The sequence below is a fragment of the Xiphias gladius genome, chromosome 7, assembly GCF_016859285.1.
Source record: "Xiphias gladius isolate SHS-SW01 ecotype Sanya breed wild chromosome 7, ASM1685928v1, whole genome shotgun sequence".
Classification (NCBI taxonomy): Eukaryota; Metazoa; Chordata; class Actinopteri; order Istiophoriformes; family Xiphiidae; genus Xiphias; species Xiphias gladius.
In genome coordinates, this window is record NC_053406.1 from 5,837,489 (window position 1) to 5,858,898 (window position 21,410).

Here is a 21,410-nt window from a genome sequence, read left to right on the forward strand (position 1 = left end):
CAGCAATTAACTTGGTGATTACAATGTTACTATTATTACTGATGGGTAAATGGGAAAAATTATGAAAATAAGAGCTATTAAGAAACTGAACTTGTCCATTAAAAGAGAGGAAGTTGTCCAACTTTTGGTGCCTTTAAAAACAAGACTACAGCCATGCTGGCAGCTCTGTGTAGCTGTACATCAGCATACTAACAACCTCACATCAAAACACTCATGCATCTAATGTTTACCATCTTCACTCTCTTAGTTTAGCGTTTTAGCATGCTATCTGACTGACGAACAGACCAAATTGCCATTCCTAAAGCCATACCAGTAGCATGACCTTAAATATCATCCTTCAGATAAGGATTCTGGTCCAACCTTGGCCTGATCCTTTTACAGTATGAATTTTATTGGTTCAAATTCTAAACCTCCTTTGTCCTAAAACCTCAAGTCTGACAGACATCCAAACCCTAAAATCTGTTATTCAAGTCTTTCGGCCAACAATGCGTGCCTTTTTATAATCTACAGTGCACAAGAGAAAGGAAATTTTATCGTTAGTGCTGCAGGCACTTTCCTGACTGCTCTTGCCGTCAATAGTCCAGCTGTGTCCTGGCCTGCCAGCTGCTGGCTCAGCTCCAGGCTGCCTGTCACTAGGTCAGCTCAGAGAGACGACCACTCACAGCCTGTAAAACGCTACTGATGGCTAAAACACTCACACTTTCAATCATGCAAGTGTAAAGACTATACTTATCCCCAGGGGGGTTCACACAGGCAAACACAGGAACACACACACATACATGGACATGGGCCATCGTTTAGTGGAAGTTATCGATTAGCCCTCTGCAATTAACACATTCTCCAAAAGGGAATAAATCAGTTATGATAAATCACATATTCTGGTGATGGAAGTGGGCATATAAGCACGCGCGTGTGTGTACAGGTTATTGGGTCATTAAGTTTGAAGGAATAATAGTCAGGCCCCGAGGTGAGCTGAACTAAAAGTGCCCTAGTCGACAGTACAAAACTACTGCTGTACTACAATACTGTGACCTGAGACATCCACTGCGGACTGACAGAGACATTTAAAGAGCACAAACCACAGAAGAAAGCAGAAAATAAGAAAATAATCAAGTGAAAACTGTTTCCAAAGACAAAGTACAGTAAAGTCAAATTTATTTATATGGCACATTTCATAAAACAGATGTAGACTCAATGTGCCTCAAGATAAAAAGGAAAACATAGGCAAAGATCAAACATGAAAACAAAAAAACATAAGATAAGAAGGTTCACAGTAAAAAAAGGATTAAGATAGGAAAGTATTATTATTATTATTATTAAAAGGGAATAATAATTATAATATGGATAAAAGTTTTTCCTGTTAGTAACAACGACAAAGTTCTACACTAAGTTTCATAGCCAGAACTCAGTAGCGTACTATCAAATTTCTCTTTTTCCAGCTGCTATACAAAGGTTCACAAGACAGTACAGATTACACTGTATGATGTATTAACTCATATTTGTCCAAAACTCATCCATAAAGCAAAACCCTTGAGCTGGGTCGGGCAGACAACAAGGCCACTGCTACTCATACATTACATACTCCAGTTCTTGTAACACAAGCTATCTGTGCTCTGTTCACTCTTCCATGCCAGCTGCTGCACTGCTTACTTGAAAACTATGCTGTAAGAGCTACATCAACTGGGGCCAATCCAAGCTGACGCTGGGCGAGAGGCAGGGTACAACCTATCCCAGGGCCAGTCTATCCCAGGGCTTACACATAGAGTCAAACAACCAGTCAAGCTCACATTCACACCTACAGGCAATTTCGAATAGATTTAATACAACTAATCAAGTACTAATCTAATCATAACTAAAATATGTCTATCTAGCTTTGCCAAAATTGATTACCAGTATCAGGCTGTGATGGGGTGTGAAAAGGGGAATTCCCCCCATGAAGTGAGCCATAGATTCCAACTAGTCATCCTCAAATGGGAGACTGGCCATAACTCTGCTACTAAGTAGAGTAGCGTAGAGACATGGTTCGATCCCACAACTAGCAGGACCAATTTCTTATAACCAGTGTTGTGATGCCTTTGAGCAAGGTATTTAACACAAATTGACATCAAGTTATTTCAATTTACAGTATATAAAAATTGTGATATTTTACGAATGTTTGGTGTCACCTTTACTTTTGGTCACATTAAAACATATAGTCATTATACTGCATACATTTATTCTATTTATTATTTATGTTTATTTAATTTGGGATGCATTCAATCTATTCACTCCTGCAGTTTTGTTCATTTGGGCAAGTGGGGAAAATGTCAATGCATAACAAAAAAAAAAAATGCCTTTGTCATTAACCACAGAATTGTGCTGTGATTTACTAAAAGTGATATTATAACAAAAATGACCACTAAGCCCAGGTGGCTTTTGTACACAAGCCCTACTTTGCTTGTGTTTGGTCGCTGAACTTGACAATGATTCTCATAGATTTTCTCATAGATTTGAAGAATGTAACCTGAACAAAATGCAATTTGAATGCCAGAACTCTCAGTGGCAAAGAAATGGGTGTGTCTCATTCCATTTGACAGCTGACTTGTGTTGTACCCAATTTCTAATTCTGCCTGTCACTGTAACCCTGCTCCAGCTTTCAGCTCTACAAGGGGAGAAAAGAGTGGTGAAGAAACTAAATCTTGAGTAGACAATTTCATTATACCCAATCCAGCCTCATTTTATTACACACGCAGGAATCCAATTACCTTCCTAATTTAATCAGCCAAGCTTTGATTAGCCCATTCATAAATTTTTTGTCAAAGGGTTCTCACCTCACTGTCTCCCTGCTTGTCTCTGACAGATTGGGAACTTGACCGAAAAGAAAGCATGGGGGCTCTTATTTTTTGGTGGTGAGTTAGAAAGTCAAATTACAAAATTGAGGTTGGGATAATATATGCCATCAATTTGCACTTCATTTTCACTCAGGCTGATCACTGTCTTCCTCAACATTTTTATTTGCCATTTTATTGGTGGAATATATTTTTGACAGACAGTATGGGGGCGTCCAGACAAAAACAGCTGGGCTTAAGATTTGAGTTTATTTATTAATTTATCTATTTGATTTTGTTGAACAGAAGGAGAAGAAGAAGCTGCTTTGAATTACAAGAGCACAGATGTACAGCAAAGTATAACTGACCTCGGAAGGCTAAAGAAACAAGAAGTCTTGTAAAGTAAACTAGGTTTATCTGAAAATACATCAAGGTGTTACCTTAAAAATAGAAGCTGTCAGGCGTTTTTTCAAGCGGTCTCGGCCCAGTTGTGGCCATGGAGTGACCTTTTCTTTTCATAATGTTAAACAACAACTTCTTTTGTTTCTTTTCCTTTGTTTGTCCTGTGGGTGTTGAGTTTGTTTTTGCATTCTTGTTTTACAGTCCTGGTTGATATTATTGGCACCCCTGAATTTTAAATATGGAATCTAGAATATCTTCAGAAATAAATACAAACGAAACAATTTTGTATAATCAGAATATTTAATTAAAGATTATTTTAATCAAATAAATGCTTCTGAACAGCAACAACAACAACAAAAATGCTTTCATACAGTTAAATAAAACATACAGACATAAAATGTACACAATTTGTACACAAGCCCCTTTTGATGAATTTAAATTACTTCCTCAAACAAAATAAAAAAAAACAAATAAGATCCACCTGTTCTCAATTTTCAGTGTTCACGTGACCTGAATTAACCAATGAATGATGGTTTTACTGTATAAAAAGGGACTGATTGTTTCCACTTTCTTTTTCACAATGGTGAAGAAAAAGAGCTGTCTGAGAGCATCTGAAATGCTATTTTTAAAAATCATAACAATTTCAAAGGCTACAAGACAATCACCAGAGATCTTGAAATCCCTGTTTAAACAGTTCGTACTGTTATCAAGAAGTTTCCCAGTCATAAGACTGTTAAGATGCTTGGAGGATGTGGTTCTAAGAAGAAACTCAATGACAGAAGTCTGCAAAGGTTGTTGCGGATTGTGGAAAACCACCACATAAGACATCTGAAGAGCTTCAGGCTGGCCTACAGCCAATCTGGAGTGGCGGTTTCAGCCTGTACCATACACTGCACACTAAACCAAGTAGGCCTCCATGGGCGAAGGCCAAGGAGGACACCACTATTAAAAAGAGAGGCAGAAAAAAGGCAAGACTAATGTTTGCAAAAACCTTCATAGAGAATCCACAGTCTTTCTGGGATAAAATTCTATGGACAGATGAAACCAAAGTAGAGCTCTTTGGGAATGCAGTGCATCAGTTTGTTTATAGGCGAAGAAATGAAGCCCATAAGGATATGAACAAACTACCAACAGTAAAACATGGTGGAGGTTCTATCAGTCTGTGGGGCTGCTTTGGTGCCTCTGGTACTAGAGGCACTGATGCATCAGCAGGACAACGACCCAAAGCACACATCGAACAGCACAAAAGAATGATTGAAGAAGGAAAAGATGGACTGTTTTAAACTGGCCATCAGTGAGTCCTGACCAAAATGCCTTTGAAAACCTTTGGAGAGAGCTGAAATCTGCCAATTGCAAAAATTACTTCTGCAAACTTACAAGAGCTTGAACACATCAGTGGAAGAGTGGCAGAAACTACCAGCAGACAGGTGGAAGAAGCTTCTAGATGGCTACAAGAAACGTTTAGAGGCTGTCATTGTTGCCAACAGTTCTGCAACCAAATATTAGCGAGGGGTGCCAATAATTGTGTCCTGGGTACGTTTTGTGTTTGTATTTTTTCACTAATATGAAAGTTTTGTTTTTCTTAATTTCCAGCAACCTTGAACTTATATTTTGATTATACAAAAATTGGATGACTTGCATTTATTTCTGGAGATATTCTAAATGATGTGCTTAAAATTTAAGTTTGCCAGTAGTTTCAACCAGGACTTTACCTGTATATGTGTATGTATGTATGTATGTATGTATGTATATATAAGACAGAGAGAGCTGGATTAATTACACAAATTCTGACCAAAAAATTGCCCCTCTTTGTGATGCAGACCTGAAAAAAAAATGAATGGCAGAACATCTGGACTGATTTACAATGAAATCATACTGATGTTGACAGTGTAGTGACAATCCGCTTTTGTTGATTGCTGCATTTCCTTGGAGCTTTCTCAAGGCTAAATGAGCTATAGGAAAACTGCGGCGAGTGAGTGCCCCACCGGAACAGCTTCATCCTTTAACACTCTGATTGATCACATTATAGTTAATTAAATATTGGCAAATTGCTCCCATCCAAGGCTGGGCCATTAAAGTTTACACTCCAGCCACATTTATCACTTTCAATGTCTGTTTTATCACCACCGCTTGTCACCTTTCCTGTGCGTGAAGTGGATGATGATAAACGCCCAATCCCTTCATTTCTCTCACTCGTATATTTTTACCTCTTTATTCTTTTTTGGTTCAGCTTCTTACGCTTCCCACTGGCTTTTCATTTCAATGAAGTATGAAAGCTCCAATGGAGGAGTGCACTGCAGTGTGTCTTTTCCATATTCGTCGGTCTGTGTGTAACCGTCAGTATCTCAAAAGGGATCAGGCAAGGGTAAAATGAAAGCTAAGAGCTAGGAGCATGAAAATGACACTAGCAACAGTGGAAGTAAAACACAATTGTTCAGCTGTCAGCTAAGGTGCTATACTAATAAACTACAATAATGCTGATGGGCAGAGTTATGTTGCATGTCTGTCACCGATACAGTATTAAGATGGCTCTGTTTCTGGCAGACAATAATGTTATGATATTGATATTTTCAATATGAGTTGGTCTCTTCCAGAAATCCTTTGGGTCGCACATAAGGGTTGTGGAAGAGACTGAGTTAGCAGATAGGGATGGACACAAACTGTTGTCCACTTGGGTATGGTTGCAGAGTGATTCATTACTAATGCATTCAGTTTACAAGCCTGAGGGGAAGTGAAGACAGCATATCACCTCTGATAAGCCACAAGGCGCTCCTTGAAAATGAGCAGTCCTTTTTATTTGAGGAGAACTGAGTAGTAAAGGAGGATCTGCGCTGTAAAGCAGAAGCCTGAGATTAAATGCACAAGATAAAATCCTCAGACACTTGATGACAACTTATCAAGCACCCGCCAACCCTGTAAATAAGTCTGATTAAGGTTGTGGCAATGTGTTTTTGCATAGAAAAACAGAGAAGTGCTTCCTGGGTAACTGTAAGTCACACAGGCAGAGAAGCCAATATGGATGCCTCAAAAATCTCAACAAGGTTGTGTGTATCTGCAGTCTTGTTTGTGAAATAATGGGCTAAGCACGGAGTGATATCTTGTAAGACAGGGATTTGGCTGACGAGGAAAATTGTAATTATTTTCTCATTTTTATTCTTTTTCTGTAGTTGTAGGAGTATTTTCCAGACATTATAATGTGATAAAAGGATAGAAACTAAGTGAAAGTGTGTTGGCAGATGCATAGAGTATGTCTGCACACAGTGTCACAAAGCCTGTCACATGCTTTGTCACAGGCTTTAGACAAAAGAGAGCATATTTTGATTTGGATTATCTGTTGTTTTTACCTAAAGGTTTCAGTATGCTTTAAATTAACTAGATTTTACAATGTATCTTCAACCATGGCTAAAGGCAAAAGTGTTTACACCTGTTCCAAAATGCCCCATTAAAAAACCTGAGGTGCAATGAATAGTACAAATGAAAAACCGCACACACTTTTGGGCAGTCTCTCCTTGAAGGGATTCATGGTGTTGAATATTAACTCCGGAGGTAGTGTTGTAGTGAAAAAAAAAGGAGAGCTTGAGGGGAAGTTGATATCCTACAGACTTCCCCAACTCTGCACACCTGGCAAATTGTTTGTGAAATAGGCATGCTTGTCGGATTGTCAGTTTTGTACAGTTCTCTATTCTGATTCAGAAAAGTGGCAGCGCGCTACCGTGCAAGGCCTGACCACTGGTAGCTATCTGTGGTTCAGTGTCCTGCTCAAGGAGACTTCAGCACTTGGACAGGAGGAGGTGGGAATTGAACCGGAAACCCTGCGATCAGGATGATTCATTCTACATGCTGAGCTACAACCATTCCTTCCATATGAGCATTTGAAATGATATTTCTTTATAAAACGCTACATACAGGTGCTATAAGATGATGAAAAAAATACTCTGTTTGAAGCAAACAAACGGCGGCAAAATTATACACAGGATTCACTCAAGATGGTCCAAATGGGCTTGCAGTATGTCATACTTTAAGAATACACATGCTGGCAGCTCCTCGTCACTACCCTGTTGAGGGAAGGTCAGTCCTTGGCTGCTCCTGAGTGACACATTAATGTTCAAGATCCGTACTTAGTATCAAACATTCTTGATGGTTGCGGGAAACTTTGCCAACAGCACGCTAGCCAATCAAATTATAGCAGAGTGCAGTACTTAAAATGGGTGTATTCTCACTGCCTGAGTGCTGCTGAGGTGGCACATTACAAGATGCAAACTGACAGCATCTTCTGATGTGCTCATCCAGTGTGCCTACTGTTCTGGCATAAAGGGGTAAATTGCAATGTAAATGAGACAAGGCTTTAGAGGGACAAACTTATATTGGGCAATTAGCCTGAGTTGAACCTCCTCATCTACCCCAACCCCCCACCACAAGTGAGTGCTTCTCCATCATATGTTAATCCTTGTTGTTCTGGCACAAATGCAGAGAGCGCCAAAGAAGGTCTTAATGATCCCAGTGCCAGATAAGGCTTTTTACTGTGGACCCTTTGAGCTGAAGCTCCTCATCACTGCGGACCTGACATAACTATGATAACATTAGTGCAAGGTGTAGTTTTAGAGTGACAGTAAAGAGTGACAACTGGGTTAATGATGTCATGTGTTTCTATACTGAAAACCCTCTTGTAGACTGTAGACACACTGTAGATTATTCAGCAGTTCTTCAGTAAAAGATGCCTTTACTGTGTTCAAATTACCATATAAATATATATACATATATATGTATGTATGTATATATATCAAATAGCACTGTATTTTATTTTCTACTGGCCACAGGTTCGAATTCCGACTGAGTGGAGAAACTGAGGTGTCTGTCTCTTTTACAAAACATACGTCTCTGTAAAATGGTTACAGGCACTTGCTCTTTGATTTTGATTTACTGACACTGAAACCTGATGTTTACTGATATGCTACAGGTACTGTATATCTCAATACCCCACAATGTCAGAAATAAGAGAAGGCATTACATACAATAGACGACGAAATGGATCCACAGGTGTGCTTAACCTGTATCAGTTATCCAGTGCTGCTGTCAGACTAGGACATGGTTAGGGTGGCCCCTAAGATGCTTGTTTAAAGATTGTGGTTTGGATTAATTTAGTGATCTTGAATTGCAAATCTGTGGTTCATTAAAGATTAGGTGCAAGTTTTTGCACGGCATGTCAACTTCATGGTTTGTAACTCTAAGAGGTTTAACAATTTTGGAGTTTGAAGTTAAAACACCCAAGAATGCAGAAAAAACATTATGTGAAGAGGACAAAAGGCCGTCTTTGTATATGCCTGATAAAATGACCGGCATGTGAGGAAACAGAAAATTGATAACATCAGTGCTGCTGAAGGGAAGTATTCTGTGGTCCCACTGCCTTGCACTCTACGTCACCTATGATGCAGCAAACTTCAGCAACCTATGAGTCATGGAACACATAAGTAACTTATTGTGTGTGTACAGTTCATTACTGCATCTTTTTGCCACAAAAAGCTATGTACCAAACTTTTCAAAGAGTAACAGCATGATGAAGTCTTAACAAGACACAAGCAGTAAAGCATTTTTTTCTCTCTTCAGGAATTCACGTCTAAGAACATATTATCATCTGTATATAAAATGCAATGAATCTTGAGATAGCCTTACATCTCATTTAAAGCACTAAAGTCAGCCTCATTATTACACTTCACACGCTAAGGTGGCTTGCAAGTTGACAACTGTGGAAATGTGATTTAAACACCTGCGCCTGGGCTCGGACACACAGATGTAAAGGTGAGAAGTGAGGACAAGCTGGTGCTGATGCACAGACAAAGAGAGACAGACAGAGAGGAAAAGACTGACAAAAATGTCTAATGTGGTCTGTCCGCAGTCATCCCTCGCTTCTGTCTGCCACCTGACAGATACCTTTACATGTGCCGTACCTCCTGTTGGTTGTGCCTCCATGACATAAAGCCAAAACCATACACATGCCCCAGACAAAGATGAGAGAAAAGTGAGACAGATAAAAGGGGGATTTACTTCAGCACAAAGGAAGGAACTGACTGCGGAGGCTGAAGAAGATCTACTTCTACTCTTGGTAATGGAGCATTTTACAACACGATCTACACCCATGCAGTCTGTACGTTTATCTATAATATAAAATCTTACCATCTGCTAAGTAGTGAACTCTTTCAAAACACTAAAAGCCAATGGAAGCAAGAGGTTGCGAAGATGTAGGGATTAAAGCGAGAGAACAGACAGGAATCTTGTAGAGAGAAAGCAGAGATCTTAAAATGGAACATGGGGTGAAAGTATTAGAGGACAAGGATGGGAGCGGACAATAAAAGAGGTGAGGCAAGTCGGGGAAAAAGTAAAGGGAATATTTACAATGCATGTAAGCTACCAAAAGCAGCTCTTTCTTTTTTTCTCACCCCTCACACATACTCTTCTCTGGTCTACAAGTGCAGATCACCACTATCTTCTCCTGAGTTGCACCTCCATTTTATGCTCCAACGGATGACAATAATTTAAGCCTCCTGATATGCAAATGTCCTTAATTGGACTGTCACAAGTTCCCAGGCATCGTCAACTCTACAAAATGACTGAGGCTGGGAGCAGATTGGATTTTGGTGGCCAATCTTGTACACTTAATTTTCAGTAATTTTGCAAGCGTCTCACCGCGGGGTCCTGCGACATGCCACTTACAAGAATGGAAGAGGTAAAAAAAAAAATAAAATAAAAAAGACTACTTCATGTCTTGTCATTTTCATTCTCTGCCTCATCTCTCTTTCTCTCTCTATACCCAATTAAACCAATCTCAAGCAGACCCCCTCAGTAGTCGATGCGACTCATCTTGTTTGTACCTTTTAAAACCTCCATGACTATGGGGTGGGAGCATCCCCCGGGAGGCCCTTGTTGTTCTCATTCTGTCATTAAACTGTATTTTGTCCTGCACTCAAAACTCAGCCACGTTTAGAAGAACACGTTTTCTCTGCCTAGCGCAAATCTAATGGCTTTGTTTTTGAAGATTGGGAGCGCACAGGCGCGATTGTCTGAAGTCAGCTACCACAGGAACACACTGTAATTCATGAGGATTAATATAATTCCCATAATACATGAATATCCCATGGAGTTTGAGTGATAGTGTTTTCTCTGAGGGAAGAACAGAACCTTGTTGAACCGTAAAGGTGCACAGCCAGATGTATTCATTGGTGTGTGTGCGTGTGTGCGTGTGTGTGCGTGTGTGTGTGTGTGTGTGTGTGTGTGTGTGTGTGTGTGTGTGTGTGTGTGCGTGTGTGTGTGTGTGTGTGTGTGTGTGTGCGTGCGTGCGTGCGTGCATGTGCGTGTGCGTGTGCGTGTGTGATCAGTGACCGAGTTCAAAACCAGCTCATGCAATATAAACCAAATGCATTTAATGTATTCTCCTTTCAAGTAAATAACCTTGATGTGCAGCCTCCTGGATATTGTCTGTCATCTCGAGAGATCCAAGGCTATTAATTATCCCTGATGTTTTCCTGTCATGTTTTTGTATAATCTTTGTTTATTTAAAACATCCATTTTTTTCTTGTTTGCTAGAGGACCTCCATCAATTAATAAGCAAGTGTGTTAAGTGTCAAGTCGGTGTATTTCATTATAATGCAGAACGGAAAATTCTGCCTCATAAATAACTTCCACCCCCACCAGCCAATCCATATAAAGTCAGATTTTAAAGCAAAATCGCCCTCTTTCCACATGTCACCAGTTAAGATGAAAGATTGTTAAATCATGTCCTATTGAAGGAAGTTGCTTGAAGTTTTGCAATTTATCATAATTTTATAATAATTTCATTAGTATTTTCTTTCTTAATCATTCATTTTCCTCCCAGTTCACCCACCCACGCCTGTACTCGCCCACCCATCCAGCCTTCTCTCAGTTAATTGAGTGAACATGTGGAAATCATATCAGCCATGATGAAATGTAAAGAAAAAGATAAAACACCAGTGTGGAGATAAGAAGCCTAGCCACGTGAGGCAAAAATTGGCCTCTGATTGCGAGCGTGACAGTAGTAGTGGATGCATAAATCCCCAAATACCTCATCTCACATTAAAAAATTTGTACTATCCGTTCAATATAAAACAGTGGAGAAGGGAGCGGATGATTTCTGTGGTGATCTCACTGTCAGGTGATGAAAGCCATAAGACATTTAGTTGAACGATGTTTTAATAACAGCTGTGCTCTGAAATACAGAGCTACAGGTCTGAGGCGATCCAGGAATTAACTACATTGATGTGGGTGTGGGATTAGTATTAAATTTAAAGCTCTGACTGTCTGTTATATTTCTATCAAAGGGAGATTTTCAATCATGTCTCCATGCTCTCCTGGGTGATGTTTAATAACAGCAGTTCATTGCTTTTTTATTCAGTGTGGCATACAATTTCTTGCCCTTGTATGAAGATTGTACTCATTCAATAAAAGTCTAAAAGTAATGAAAGAGTGAGGGATTAATAAATTAATATCAAGTTAAATCAAGGAGACTATAGTGACTGTTTGTTGCTGTGTTAAATGCTTTGATCTTTCCATGTTCCTTCACAAAAATCAAAAGCCTACATGCACTTGTTTGAAACTAAACAGATCCAACTGAAGTTTTTTTGTAAAGTTGTTTACAGAGCAGTGTGTTTAACATTCCTCACAACTGCTTCAGAAAATAATATCTGCTGTTTTCTGTCTGACCCACACCACACACACATTGTGGCTAAAGTGTGTGTGTCCGATGGATAGCTCCAAAGAAGAAGCATAGAAAAACTAGGTGATGGAATGACGACAGGATGAAAAAGGGGGGGATTAAAGCAGAGAGGAAGCTGTCAAATTTCAAAGAGAAAGGGAGGTCCTTTTCAGAAAAGAGACAGAAAGAGGGCTGAAAGTCAGAGGGGATGATTTGGAGATAGCACTGGAGATCAGAGATAGTTCAATGAAAAACAAAAGTATTCAAGGGCAGACAGGATGAACCTCGAAGTTTAGGTTGTATATCAAAAGCGGAGTTGAACTCTTTCAAGCGCACTAGAGATGCACTGGCAAGTGATAAATGTTATATTGACAAACTGCTAAAACAGAGGTTGCTCTCATGCAGTGCTTCTTCAAGATTTGAAGTTCAGGGGAAAGTTTTTAAAACAACATCCGTCTTTGTGGCGACTTGGAGCAGACTTCTTCCTTGTATGTTGAGCTCTTGTGACAATTTGTTGACACTTTATTTGGGGACCTTTGGCTTGAATAATAATCGTCAACAAACACACAGATGGCAAATATATATATATATATATATATATGTGTGTGTGTGTGTGTGTGTGTGTGTGTGTGTGTGTGTGTGTTTATGTGTGTGTGTGTATATATATATGTACATATATGTATACATGTCACCATTTTCTTCACAATGTGCACAATGTGCTACTCACACTTTCTGATCACACGTGATACTTCTATGCATTATTCAAAGGAATGCAGCGACAGATGTAGTGGCACACCATATAAGGTAGTTTCCTATCTTATGTTGCTGTGACTACAGTTCTCACTTCATGGAATAATACTACTGTAGCAACTTGAAAGAACTTGGTTCCACTTGGATGAAAATTATATTCTGCGTTAATTCAGAAAATAGTGGTGTATCCTACAGATGCACAGATACTGTAAAGGGTTTGAGCCCCAGTGCACCATTACAACAATGTCCCCCTTAAAACTAAAAATCTCCCTACACCTAATTGTCCCACAAAATCGAGGGCAGGTTCAATACTGTTAGCATGTCTCTTTTTTTCTCATTTTACAAGCCGTTTCAACATTGACAGTATTTTATGAGTTAGCCAAACCTCAGCCAGTCCCTGGAACCCATGGACATCACCAAATGCTGAGTTTCCTCCCTTGAGTTGCTTTGCCAGGCCTTTACTGCAGCTGCCTTTGGTTGCTGCTTGTCTGTGGGTCTTTTTGCCCTCTGATTTGACTTCAGTAATTAAAAAGTATGCTTAATTGGATTGAGGTCAGGTGACTGACTTGGCCATCCAAGAATATTTCATTTCTTTGCCTTGAAAAGCTCTTGGGCTGCTTTCACAGTATGTTTTGAGTCATTACCCATCTGTACTTTGAAGCACCATCCTATCAGTTTTCCAGCATTTGGCTTAAATTGAGCAGATAGTACAGCCATTTACACTTCAGAATCCATCCTGCTACTTCTATCAACAGTCACATCATCAATGAACACCAGTGACCCAGTTCCATTAGCAGACATACATGCCCATGCCATAACACTGCCTCCACCATGTTTGACAGATGATGTGGTTTGCTTTGGATCACGAGTTGTTCCTTTCCTTCTCCATACTCTTCTTTTCCCATCATTCTGGTACGATGTTTTTTGACCTGGATAGATGTTGTGAAGGGGTTTTACTTCACCGAGGAAAGAATTCTGAGATCATCCACTTTAGTTGTCCTCCGTGGTCTTCCAGCCCTTTTGGTGTTGCTGAACTCACCAGTGCACTCCTTCTTTTTAAGATTTTACCCAATTTTTGATTTGGCCACTCCCAAAGTTCCTGCTATCTGTCTGATAGGTTTGTTTTGTTTTTTCAGCCTAACGATGGCCTCCTTCATTTGCAGCAACACCTCTTTGGACCGCCTATTGAGAATTCCCAGGAACAGCCACCAAATACAAATTCAACACTTGGAATCAACTCCAGACTTTTCGTCTGCTTAATTTGTCATTAAATAATGAGGGAACAGGCCATGAAACCGATGGTCAGTCAACTGTCCAATTACTTTTGGGCCCCTGAAAATGAGGGACTATGGATAAAAATGGCTGTAATTCCTAATCAGTTGATATGATATTTTTGTTAAACCACTTGAATTAAAGCGGAAAGTCTACACTTCAATCACATCTTGATGGCTTTGTTTCAATTCCATTGTGGTGGTGTACAGAGGCAAAATTATGCAAATTGTGTCACTGTCCAAATACTTATGGAGCTAACTGTACTACTAAATCTAATTATACTTCTGAATGCATAGGTTATGATAATAAAATGGCAATGTAACTATTATCACTAAATGTGAGCTACAGTAAATTGATAGTAATAAAGTTATGTCTCTAATGACTCTAAGAAAGGGCTTAAAGTGGAAAAACTTAACATCTACAAGATCCAAATACAAATCTGTTGGTCAACAAAGCCACAATATTCCTTGAATAGCAGAATTTCAGTGGAACAGAGTAAACAGAAGTAAGTAAATGTATTTCCGATATGGAGCACACTGTGTGGAAGGACAAAGCCTCACAAATCAATTTCTGATTTCAATAGCAGTGAATGCCTCAGTTTGAATGCAGCTACATCAGTCAAGCATCTCTGCTTCTGAGTGGGATGAGGAGGTAGTTGGCTGGAAATTCTGCTCAATGGCTTTCAAGAGAACCTAACACATGTTCCTTTTCACTTCCTTTTGAAAGAACAAAAGAGTAAGTTGTGGCGCTGACTCCACTTGCTCCCCTCTGCCAGTTCTGTAACTCATCAAAAGACAAAAAAGCTAAAAGCTTGGGAAAAAATCTCATTACAAAGACTATTTCCCTCATCTGTGTGGTTCAGTGAGGAAGCAGATTGCATTTCAGTACTTCATTAATAAATGAGTATGTGAACAATGGCAGAGTGATGGCTCCATTGTCTTGAAGCCAAAGACTAAGCCAGTAAGAATGCCAGAAGCAAGACAACCATTATGCTGCCAGTGCTTTTCAGTTCAAAACTCTGTAGAAATAAGTTGGCATGAATTAACATTATCGCTTATTAACACTGAGTTTATCGCTTGAGTTTGACTTTATCACTTTCCCATGTTAGCAGTTTCTTTAATCTTTATCTTGGACAAACTTTGTTCTGTCCATCTGTTTACTGTCAACCTCTCATAAACAGTGTCAAAAATAGATGTAATTAGACTGAAATCTTCCGCAAAGGAAGAGCTGTCATCTGTGGGAAAATGATGCATCCGCTGTGGACAGTGTTGAGTCTAGGGGAGGATAGAGGATGTCACTCTAACACCTGAATGCACCGGAGCTGCATGAAATCTGACAGGCGGAAATTATTTGAACAAAGATGAAAAAAAAGCGTGAGTGCGCAGGAAAGAGGGATGAAAGTGAGGCCTTGTTCTAGGTCAGAATACAAGCAAAACAACTAACAAAGGAAGGAGGAGCTGAACCGCGATGGGAGGAAAGCCTGAACAGAAAGCACAGATGGATTAAAGGAGTCTGACAGCCTTCTGGAGGAAAGGATTTCTTTTTTTTTTTAGAAAGACTATCTCTCTGCAAAATTATTTCAATCTGTTACTTTTTAATCATGGTTTTAAGCAACAGCTTTGAAGCAGGGGATTTTGAGGGAATTGAGACAGCGGCACCTGTTGAAAAAAGGGGAAAAAACTGTTCCCTTATTAAAAGCAGCCCCCTGGCCTCTACAAATTTTTTCTCTCAGCTCATGAAATCACTTTTAAAAGGCATAAAGGGTCTTCCATCAGAAAGCTCCCTCTTTATCTTCACATCTATATTTTTCAGCCGTGATAGGCCTGGATGAAGTGACTTGTAGTTTTCATTTACACAGTCTGACAGAGGATGAATTCATTTTAGACTCCACATTTATGGGATCATTATCGGGCTTTTTGCATAAGGTGTGACATTTTACCCATGGAAATGATAAAACTGTAGGACACCGAGCTTAAATACAGTCACGGCTCAACAACAACAGGTAACTGATTCAAACAGCTGCAGAGACACTGTATCCAACAACTAATTTTTGCCATATTAAGACGGAAATTGTTTGAAATGCCTTGTCAGCGCATGCATGTTTTAAGACGTACTTCAAAGCATTTTGTAGTAAACCATTAACTTGTCTCAGATACTGACTGCAGCCTTAACCTTTATCATCTCCGCTCATGATGCAGTTTATCCCACTTCCATGCATTTTTTCCAGCTCTGAATCATACAAAATATTTCACCTTTCAGACAAACCCTTCTCCATCTCTCTCATTATTAAACACATTGCAGTGTTTATGCTTCTCCACCTACACATTGCACTAAGCTCACTGCTAAGGTGCTAATGAGATACTTTTCATAATCATCTTGAGATCTGTTTCCCAATCAGACAGACAGTGAGAGGCTAATTAATCACAGCACATTAGCCAGCGCGTATGTTTATTAATTCGTCTGTTTACCTTGTTTTATGGCAGTGAATGACTATATGATATTGCCTGCTGTTTTCGGAGTAATGGTAATGCTGATGGAAACACTGAAGAAAGCCAAGGTCAGAGATAATTGATTTTTATGAATGTCTTGAGAGGTACAGTTTTGTAATGCATTAAAATTAGAATTCAAAAACATTGTTTGCTCGGCTATCAGATGAGACAGCAGGAGCATGCTAATTCGTCCTGTCAGTCATAACACAGACAGAAATGAAAAAGTAAGTCCTCCCTTATTCAGAGTTTGAGAAAAAGGCAAACTGCATATGACACATCAGAGCAAACATAAAGTGTTTAACATGATTTATGCAGCGTGAGTGTGTATGGCACAGAGAGGTTTTATGAACCTGTCTTACCTACTGGTGTTACTGAATGAGCAGGGTATGCGTGAGGGTCACTGGTGAGACATTAGCATGGCATTCAAACAAAAACTGCAGGGCTCCAGGGACCAGTGAAAGTGAAGGATATACACAAGAATAGTGTCTTAAGCCACAAAAAAATGCCAGTGTCAGTGGCTGTGTTTCCAGCAACAGAAAACCTGGAGTGACTAACAACTAGCTAACCTGTGTCAAATACCGGTACTCTTTGCCCATTAACCTTACTAACCCGGCACTTTAGGAGCCTATTCAGTACAGTGGGAGTATTCTTCTGGAATTCTTCTGCTTCAACTTAAAGGTAAAATATGTAACTTTTCCACATTAAAATGTTCAAAAATGATTAAACCTATTAGATATTTTGTTGAGTTGTCTACTTACATTATACCAAATGTTTCCAGCAATTTTCAAACCTAGAAAAATACGTAATTTTAATTAAGGTTATTGGTCTGTTTCATTTGTTCGCCTGTCAGAAGCGTCATATCACCTTTGCGCATGCATCATCGTTGTTGTTGTCTGCCAGGAGCATTCAAATTTGACTTTTTATCCAGTTTAAGCCATATTTTTACTATGCACCATACACATCTTGGTCATCTTTAACTATATATTTTAACAGGATGAAGGATAATCTGAATCTAAAGTTATCAGAGAAGCAAGCCTAGTAAAAAACGTTAGCAGCTGCTCAACTCACAGCTCCTCTGAGACATCCTGTGTCCAACGAACAGCATCAGAAAAACACTGATTTTTAATGTGAAACTGCTTTATTCAGTGTTTTTACCTGATTTAATCACCGTCCAATTTTTTTGAAAGGGGGAAACCTCTGCAGATAATTCGACTCCCGGTAAAAACCTCCTGAACGATTCATACTGAAGGGATCCTAACCGGGAGGAGATGACTGCAACGGTGGTGAAGACAACAACTCCCATGATCGCACGCTACCTCAAAATGTCACCAAACTCCATCTTTAGTTATTGTTTTGATTGAGAGGCTCCTTGCAGCAGAAAATTATATATCGTGCATTTAATAACCAAATGGATCACCAAGCTGGTCTCACACATTATCCATCACTATGGAGTTCAGAGTACACACTTGAAAAGGCATTAAAGTGAATATTTCATAATGTTCTTTACATTTGCACATCATTAATGTTTAGCTCTCATTGTCAACCAAAGTGACATACAGTTTGCACAAAAGAATAATTTTGAATTCACACTTTGGCAAATGCTTTTGCTACTTTATAAAGTGACCTACATTTTTTTTTTAAACGTTTTTTTACAACCTCTACCATACACATTGGACAATCATGCAGCACATAATTTATGTCCAATGCCAATGTTCAGTGCCAAAAGACGAAGTAGTGTACCCTTTATGAAGAAGGGTAGAAAGTAAAGGCGGGAGTATGCTTGAAACAAACTAGTTTGTGCACCATCCAGTTTGTATGCCATGAAGTTTCACCTTTACCTTGTTGGAAGGCAAAACTCTAACAGCTGTTCCAAATGTTCACACTCAATCAGGGTGAAAAACCTGCCAGAGATAGAAAAAAATGCTTAAATATTGATAATAGGTCAATCTTTCGGACGGTGTTTCTAGGCAGTCATTGATGGTGTTGTACTTGTTTGTGAAGACAAAAGGTGACACAAATGGTTTTGTAAAGAATAGATAAATATAGCTTGGGAGACAAACCCTGCCTAACTTCCCGGCCACACACACCTGGCCTGTGGCAGTGATTGACAGACTGTCGGTTTCGGAAAGTTACAGAAATTGTAAATTGACACAGGAGCCCCTGTTTCCATCATCGTACAGGTGCTGGGGGAAGGGGTTCAAATGCTGTTTGACAATTCAAGAAGCACTTCTGCTGGAGCATTCTGATGCTGCCTTAAGGTTGTGGCGATAGGGCTGGTGGATGGGCGTCTCATAGTGGACACTGGAATTTCCATCACATCACAGAAAAGAACATTTGATAATCCAGTGTTTTAGTTGTTTATCTGTGACCATACTGTATCTGCATAAAGTAAAGTACAGACATTGTATGGATATTGAACTACATACATGGATATCATAGAAATAATTTAATTTAATTAACACTGGCAATGACTGTTCAGTACCATTAAATCTAATCTAGGGTTTCGCAGACTCGCCCTTTAGCCACACTCTGTCAGGTGACAGGATTGTTTCCGTACCCCATAAGGCCTTGGTTTACCAATCTTAAGCACCACTGTGGTAATTTTTCACTTTTCCAGCACAATTTCAACATCACTCGATGTATAGTTGTCTCTGGAATGGAAACACTCAAGTTGATGACAGACTGAGTTTGTGCAGGCACTTCTCAACTAACAAAATTATATGTTGTGACAGAGAAGCATATGCTCCAGACAAGTTTTGTTCATACAAGTGTGTAACTCATGAATATAAAATAGTCTTAGGTATACTGGAAAGCTAAAGATGTACATCAAAGTGAGTTTTCTTGGTGTTGTCTGTAGCATATAGCTGTTTGTATCACCTGCCTTTTTGTATTCTCTCTGTATCTTAGGGCAAGACACCTTCATTTTGGCAGACACAGCCATGCGTTCATGCATAACACAAATGAGTCTATCTATTCCTGTGCTTTTCACTCATTCTGACATGCTGTCTCTGTTATTTTGAAGCATTTGAGCTGCTGTAGCACCACAGTGATGGCTGATGTCAGTCTCAGCCAGGTTTCAGGCACAGCAGTGCCACATTTCCTGTTGTTCCAGATCAGCGAGTGTGGTGACAGTTGCATCCTGCCCAGCAGTCCAAGACAGTTACTGGACAGGTTTGGACTGATGTAAAAGAGTAGTCAGGAAATAGTTTTTGCTTATTGGTATTTTTCTGCTGAATTTAACTGGATCGTGAGGTGTTTTCATGTAGACACAGATTGGAAATTCGTCCATATTGACAATTATTCAACCTTAAAATGTTTGCCAGATATATATGTGCATAAAAATCACATATTTGAAATGTGTAGAGTGTTAATGTGCTGAAGCAGGTGGTGATATTATGAGCTTATGAACACAAAGGTAGTGTATTACGGTTCTTGCCATCACTGTTTGACCAGCATGACCACAGTCAGTCAAACATCACTTGTCTGCGTCTTTGATGTACTGTAATTAAAACCTGGCTGGCTTCATAAATGAGGCTTTACCACTACCTGAGCACTGCCCTGCCACTCTAGCCCAGCAATCTGGTGAAACAGGGCAGTACTTGCCTTAGCTAATTCATGGACAACTGATTCTGCCCTTAACTGTAACTGCTTGGTTGGAAATCACTGATTCAGGAGGTCAAGAAAGAGGGTGACTGGTGCAGTGTGTGGACATTTGTTGGGAGAGTTCAAAAGGTTCATAGGGAGGGAGGGGAGATACACAAAATATGTAGGAAGTGGTGAAGACTGGAAACAAGAGAGTGGCAGTTGAGAAATGAGACCTGACAAGATAACAGGAAAGGGAGACTGGGACTGCAAGACAGATTGGTGATGTTAATGTTCTGTTTATTAATAATTTTGTGAGAAATCTCTCCCAGCACTCTCACTTAGGAAATCCAGGAATACCCCAGTGCTCTGCCTGCTGTGTGTGTAGCTGTGTTTGCATGTGTATGCACTTTTTGTTGTGTGGCTGTCAGTCTACTGAGAGCCAGAGGACATATGCTGGTCAGCCAGCTATCCCCCCTACTGTCTCATCATTTTCTGTCTTTCTCCCTGTAGGGTGGCCATTACAGTGAGCCCCCTCAGGCCATGCCACAGCACACACACACAATAGAGCAAACAATGAAAATTTCTTTTAGTAAGCATACACACATGCACGCTTGCACACACACACTCCCTCTCCATACATCCATCCATCCAGCACAGCTCGAGGGCCTTGGTGAGTGGGCTCCAGCCCCCGTGTTACAGCCCCATGCTAGGGCCTTGGCCACATTAGCAGCCTGGCGGGAGATAGGTTGGCTGGGCTTGCCAGCAGCCTCCAGCTAACGTCCTCCCACAAGAGCTGGCACCCTTTAGACGAGCTGGAATGGTCACAAAGTGGGAAGCATCTAATCCGGTTTGACTTTTTTTTTTTTTTTTCAGTGTCCTCAGCCAACATGGGCCTTATTTGGGCCACTTTCCACTCTCAATAAATATGAAATATGAGTCCTGTATGTGATGTGTGCTTACTGGGAATTATTGGATTAAATGGTTGCAGCACAGAGCAGTAACACTAAGAAAAATAACAGTGATGCAGCAGTTATGCTACATGAAGCCAATTTAAGCTCCTTCACCATGATATCACATCACATCACATGACAGCTTTGTATGGTTTCTATCCTTAGTGTAAGTATATCCTGCAGCTATGCTTCCCTGTGCGGATTAACACCTAAGTCTTTGTAACTCCCTCCATTTGGTCTGAGTTAGCCCTCCTTTAACCATGTTAATTCTCCAGTTGACAACCGTTGAAATGAACCATACCTGCGTAGGGGATAGGGGCGTCTTTGTCAAGGGCCACCAGAGGAGGATCCAGCAGAACGATGTCAGTGTTTTCAGTGATCACCCCATGGTATGATGTCTCAATCCACGGTTTGTGTTTATTCACTGTGGAGACAGAAAGCAAAATGTGAG

General features: G+C 39.9%; 1 protein-coding gene across 1 annotated transcript in view; it reads right to left on the reverse strand.

Moving 5' to 3' along the window:
* The window catches only part of LOC120792060 (calsyntenin-2-like), a 252,906-nt gene that overhangs the window by 139,189 nt on the left and 92,307 nt on the right, over positions 1 to 21,410 (reverse strand). Inside the window, exon 2 of the mRNA XM_040131067.1 lies at positions 21,261 to 21,383. Within this exon, the coding sequence (XP_039987001.1) occupies positions 21,261 to 21,383 (123 nt within the window). The remainder of the gene's footprint in view (positions 1 to 21,260; positions 21,384 to 21,410) is intronic.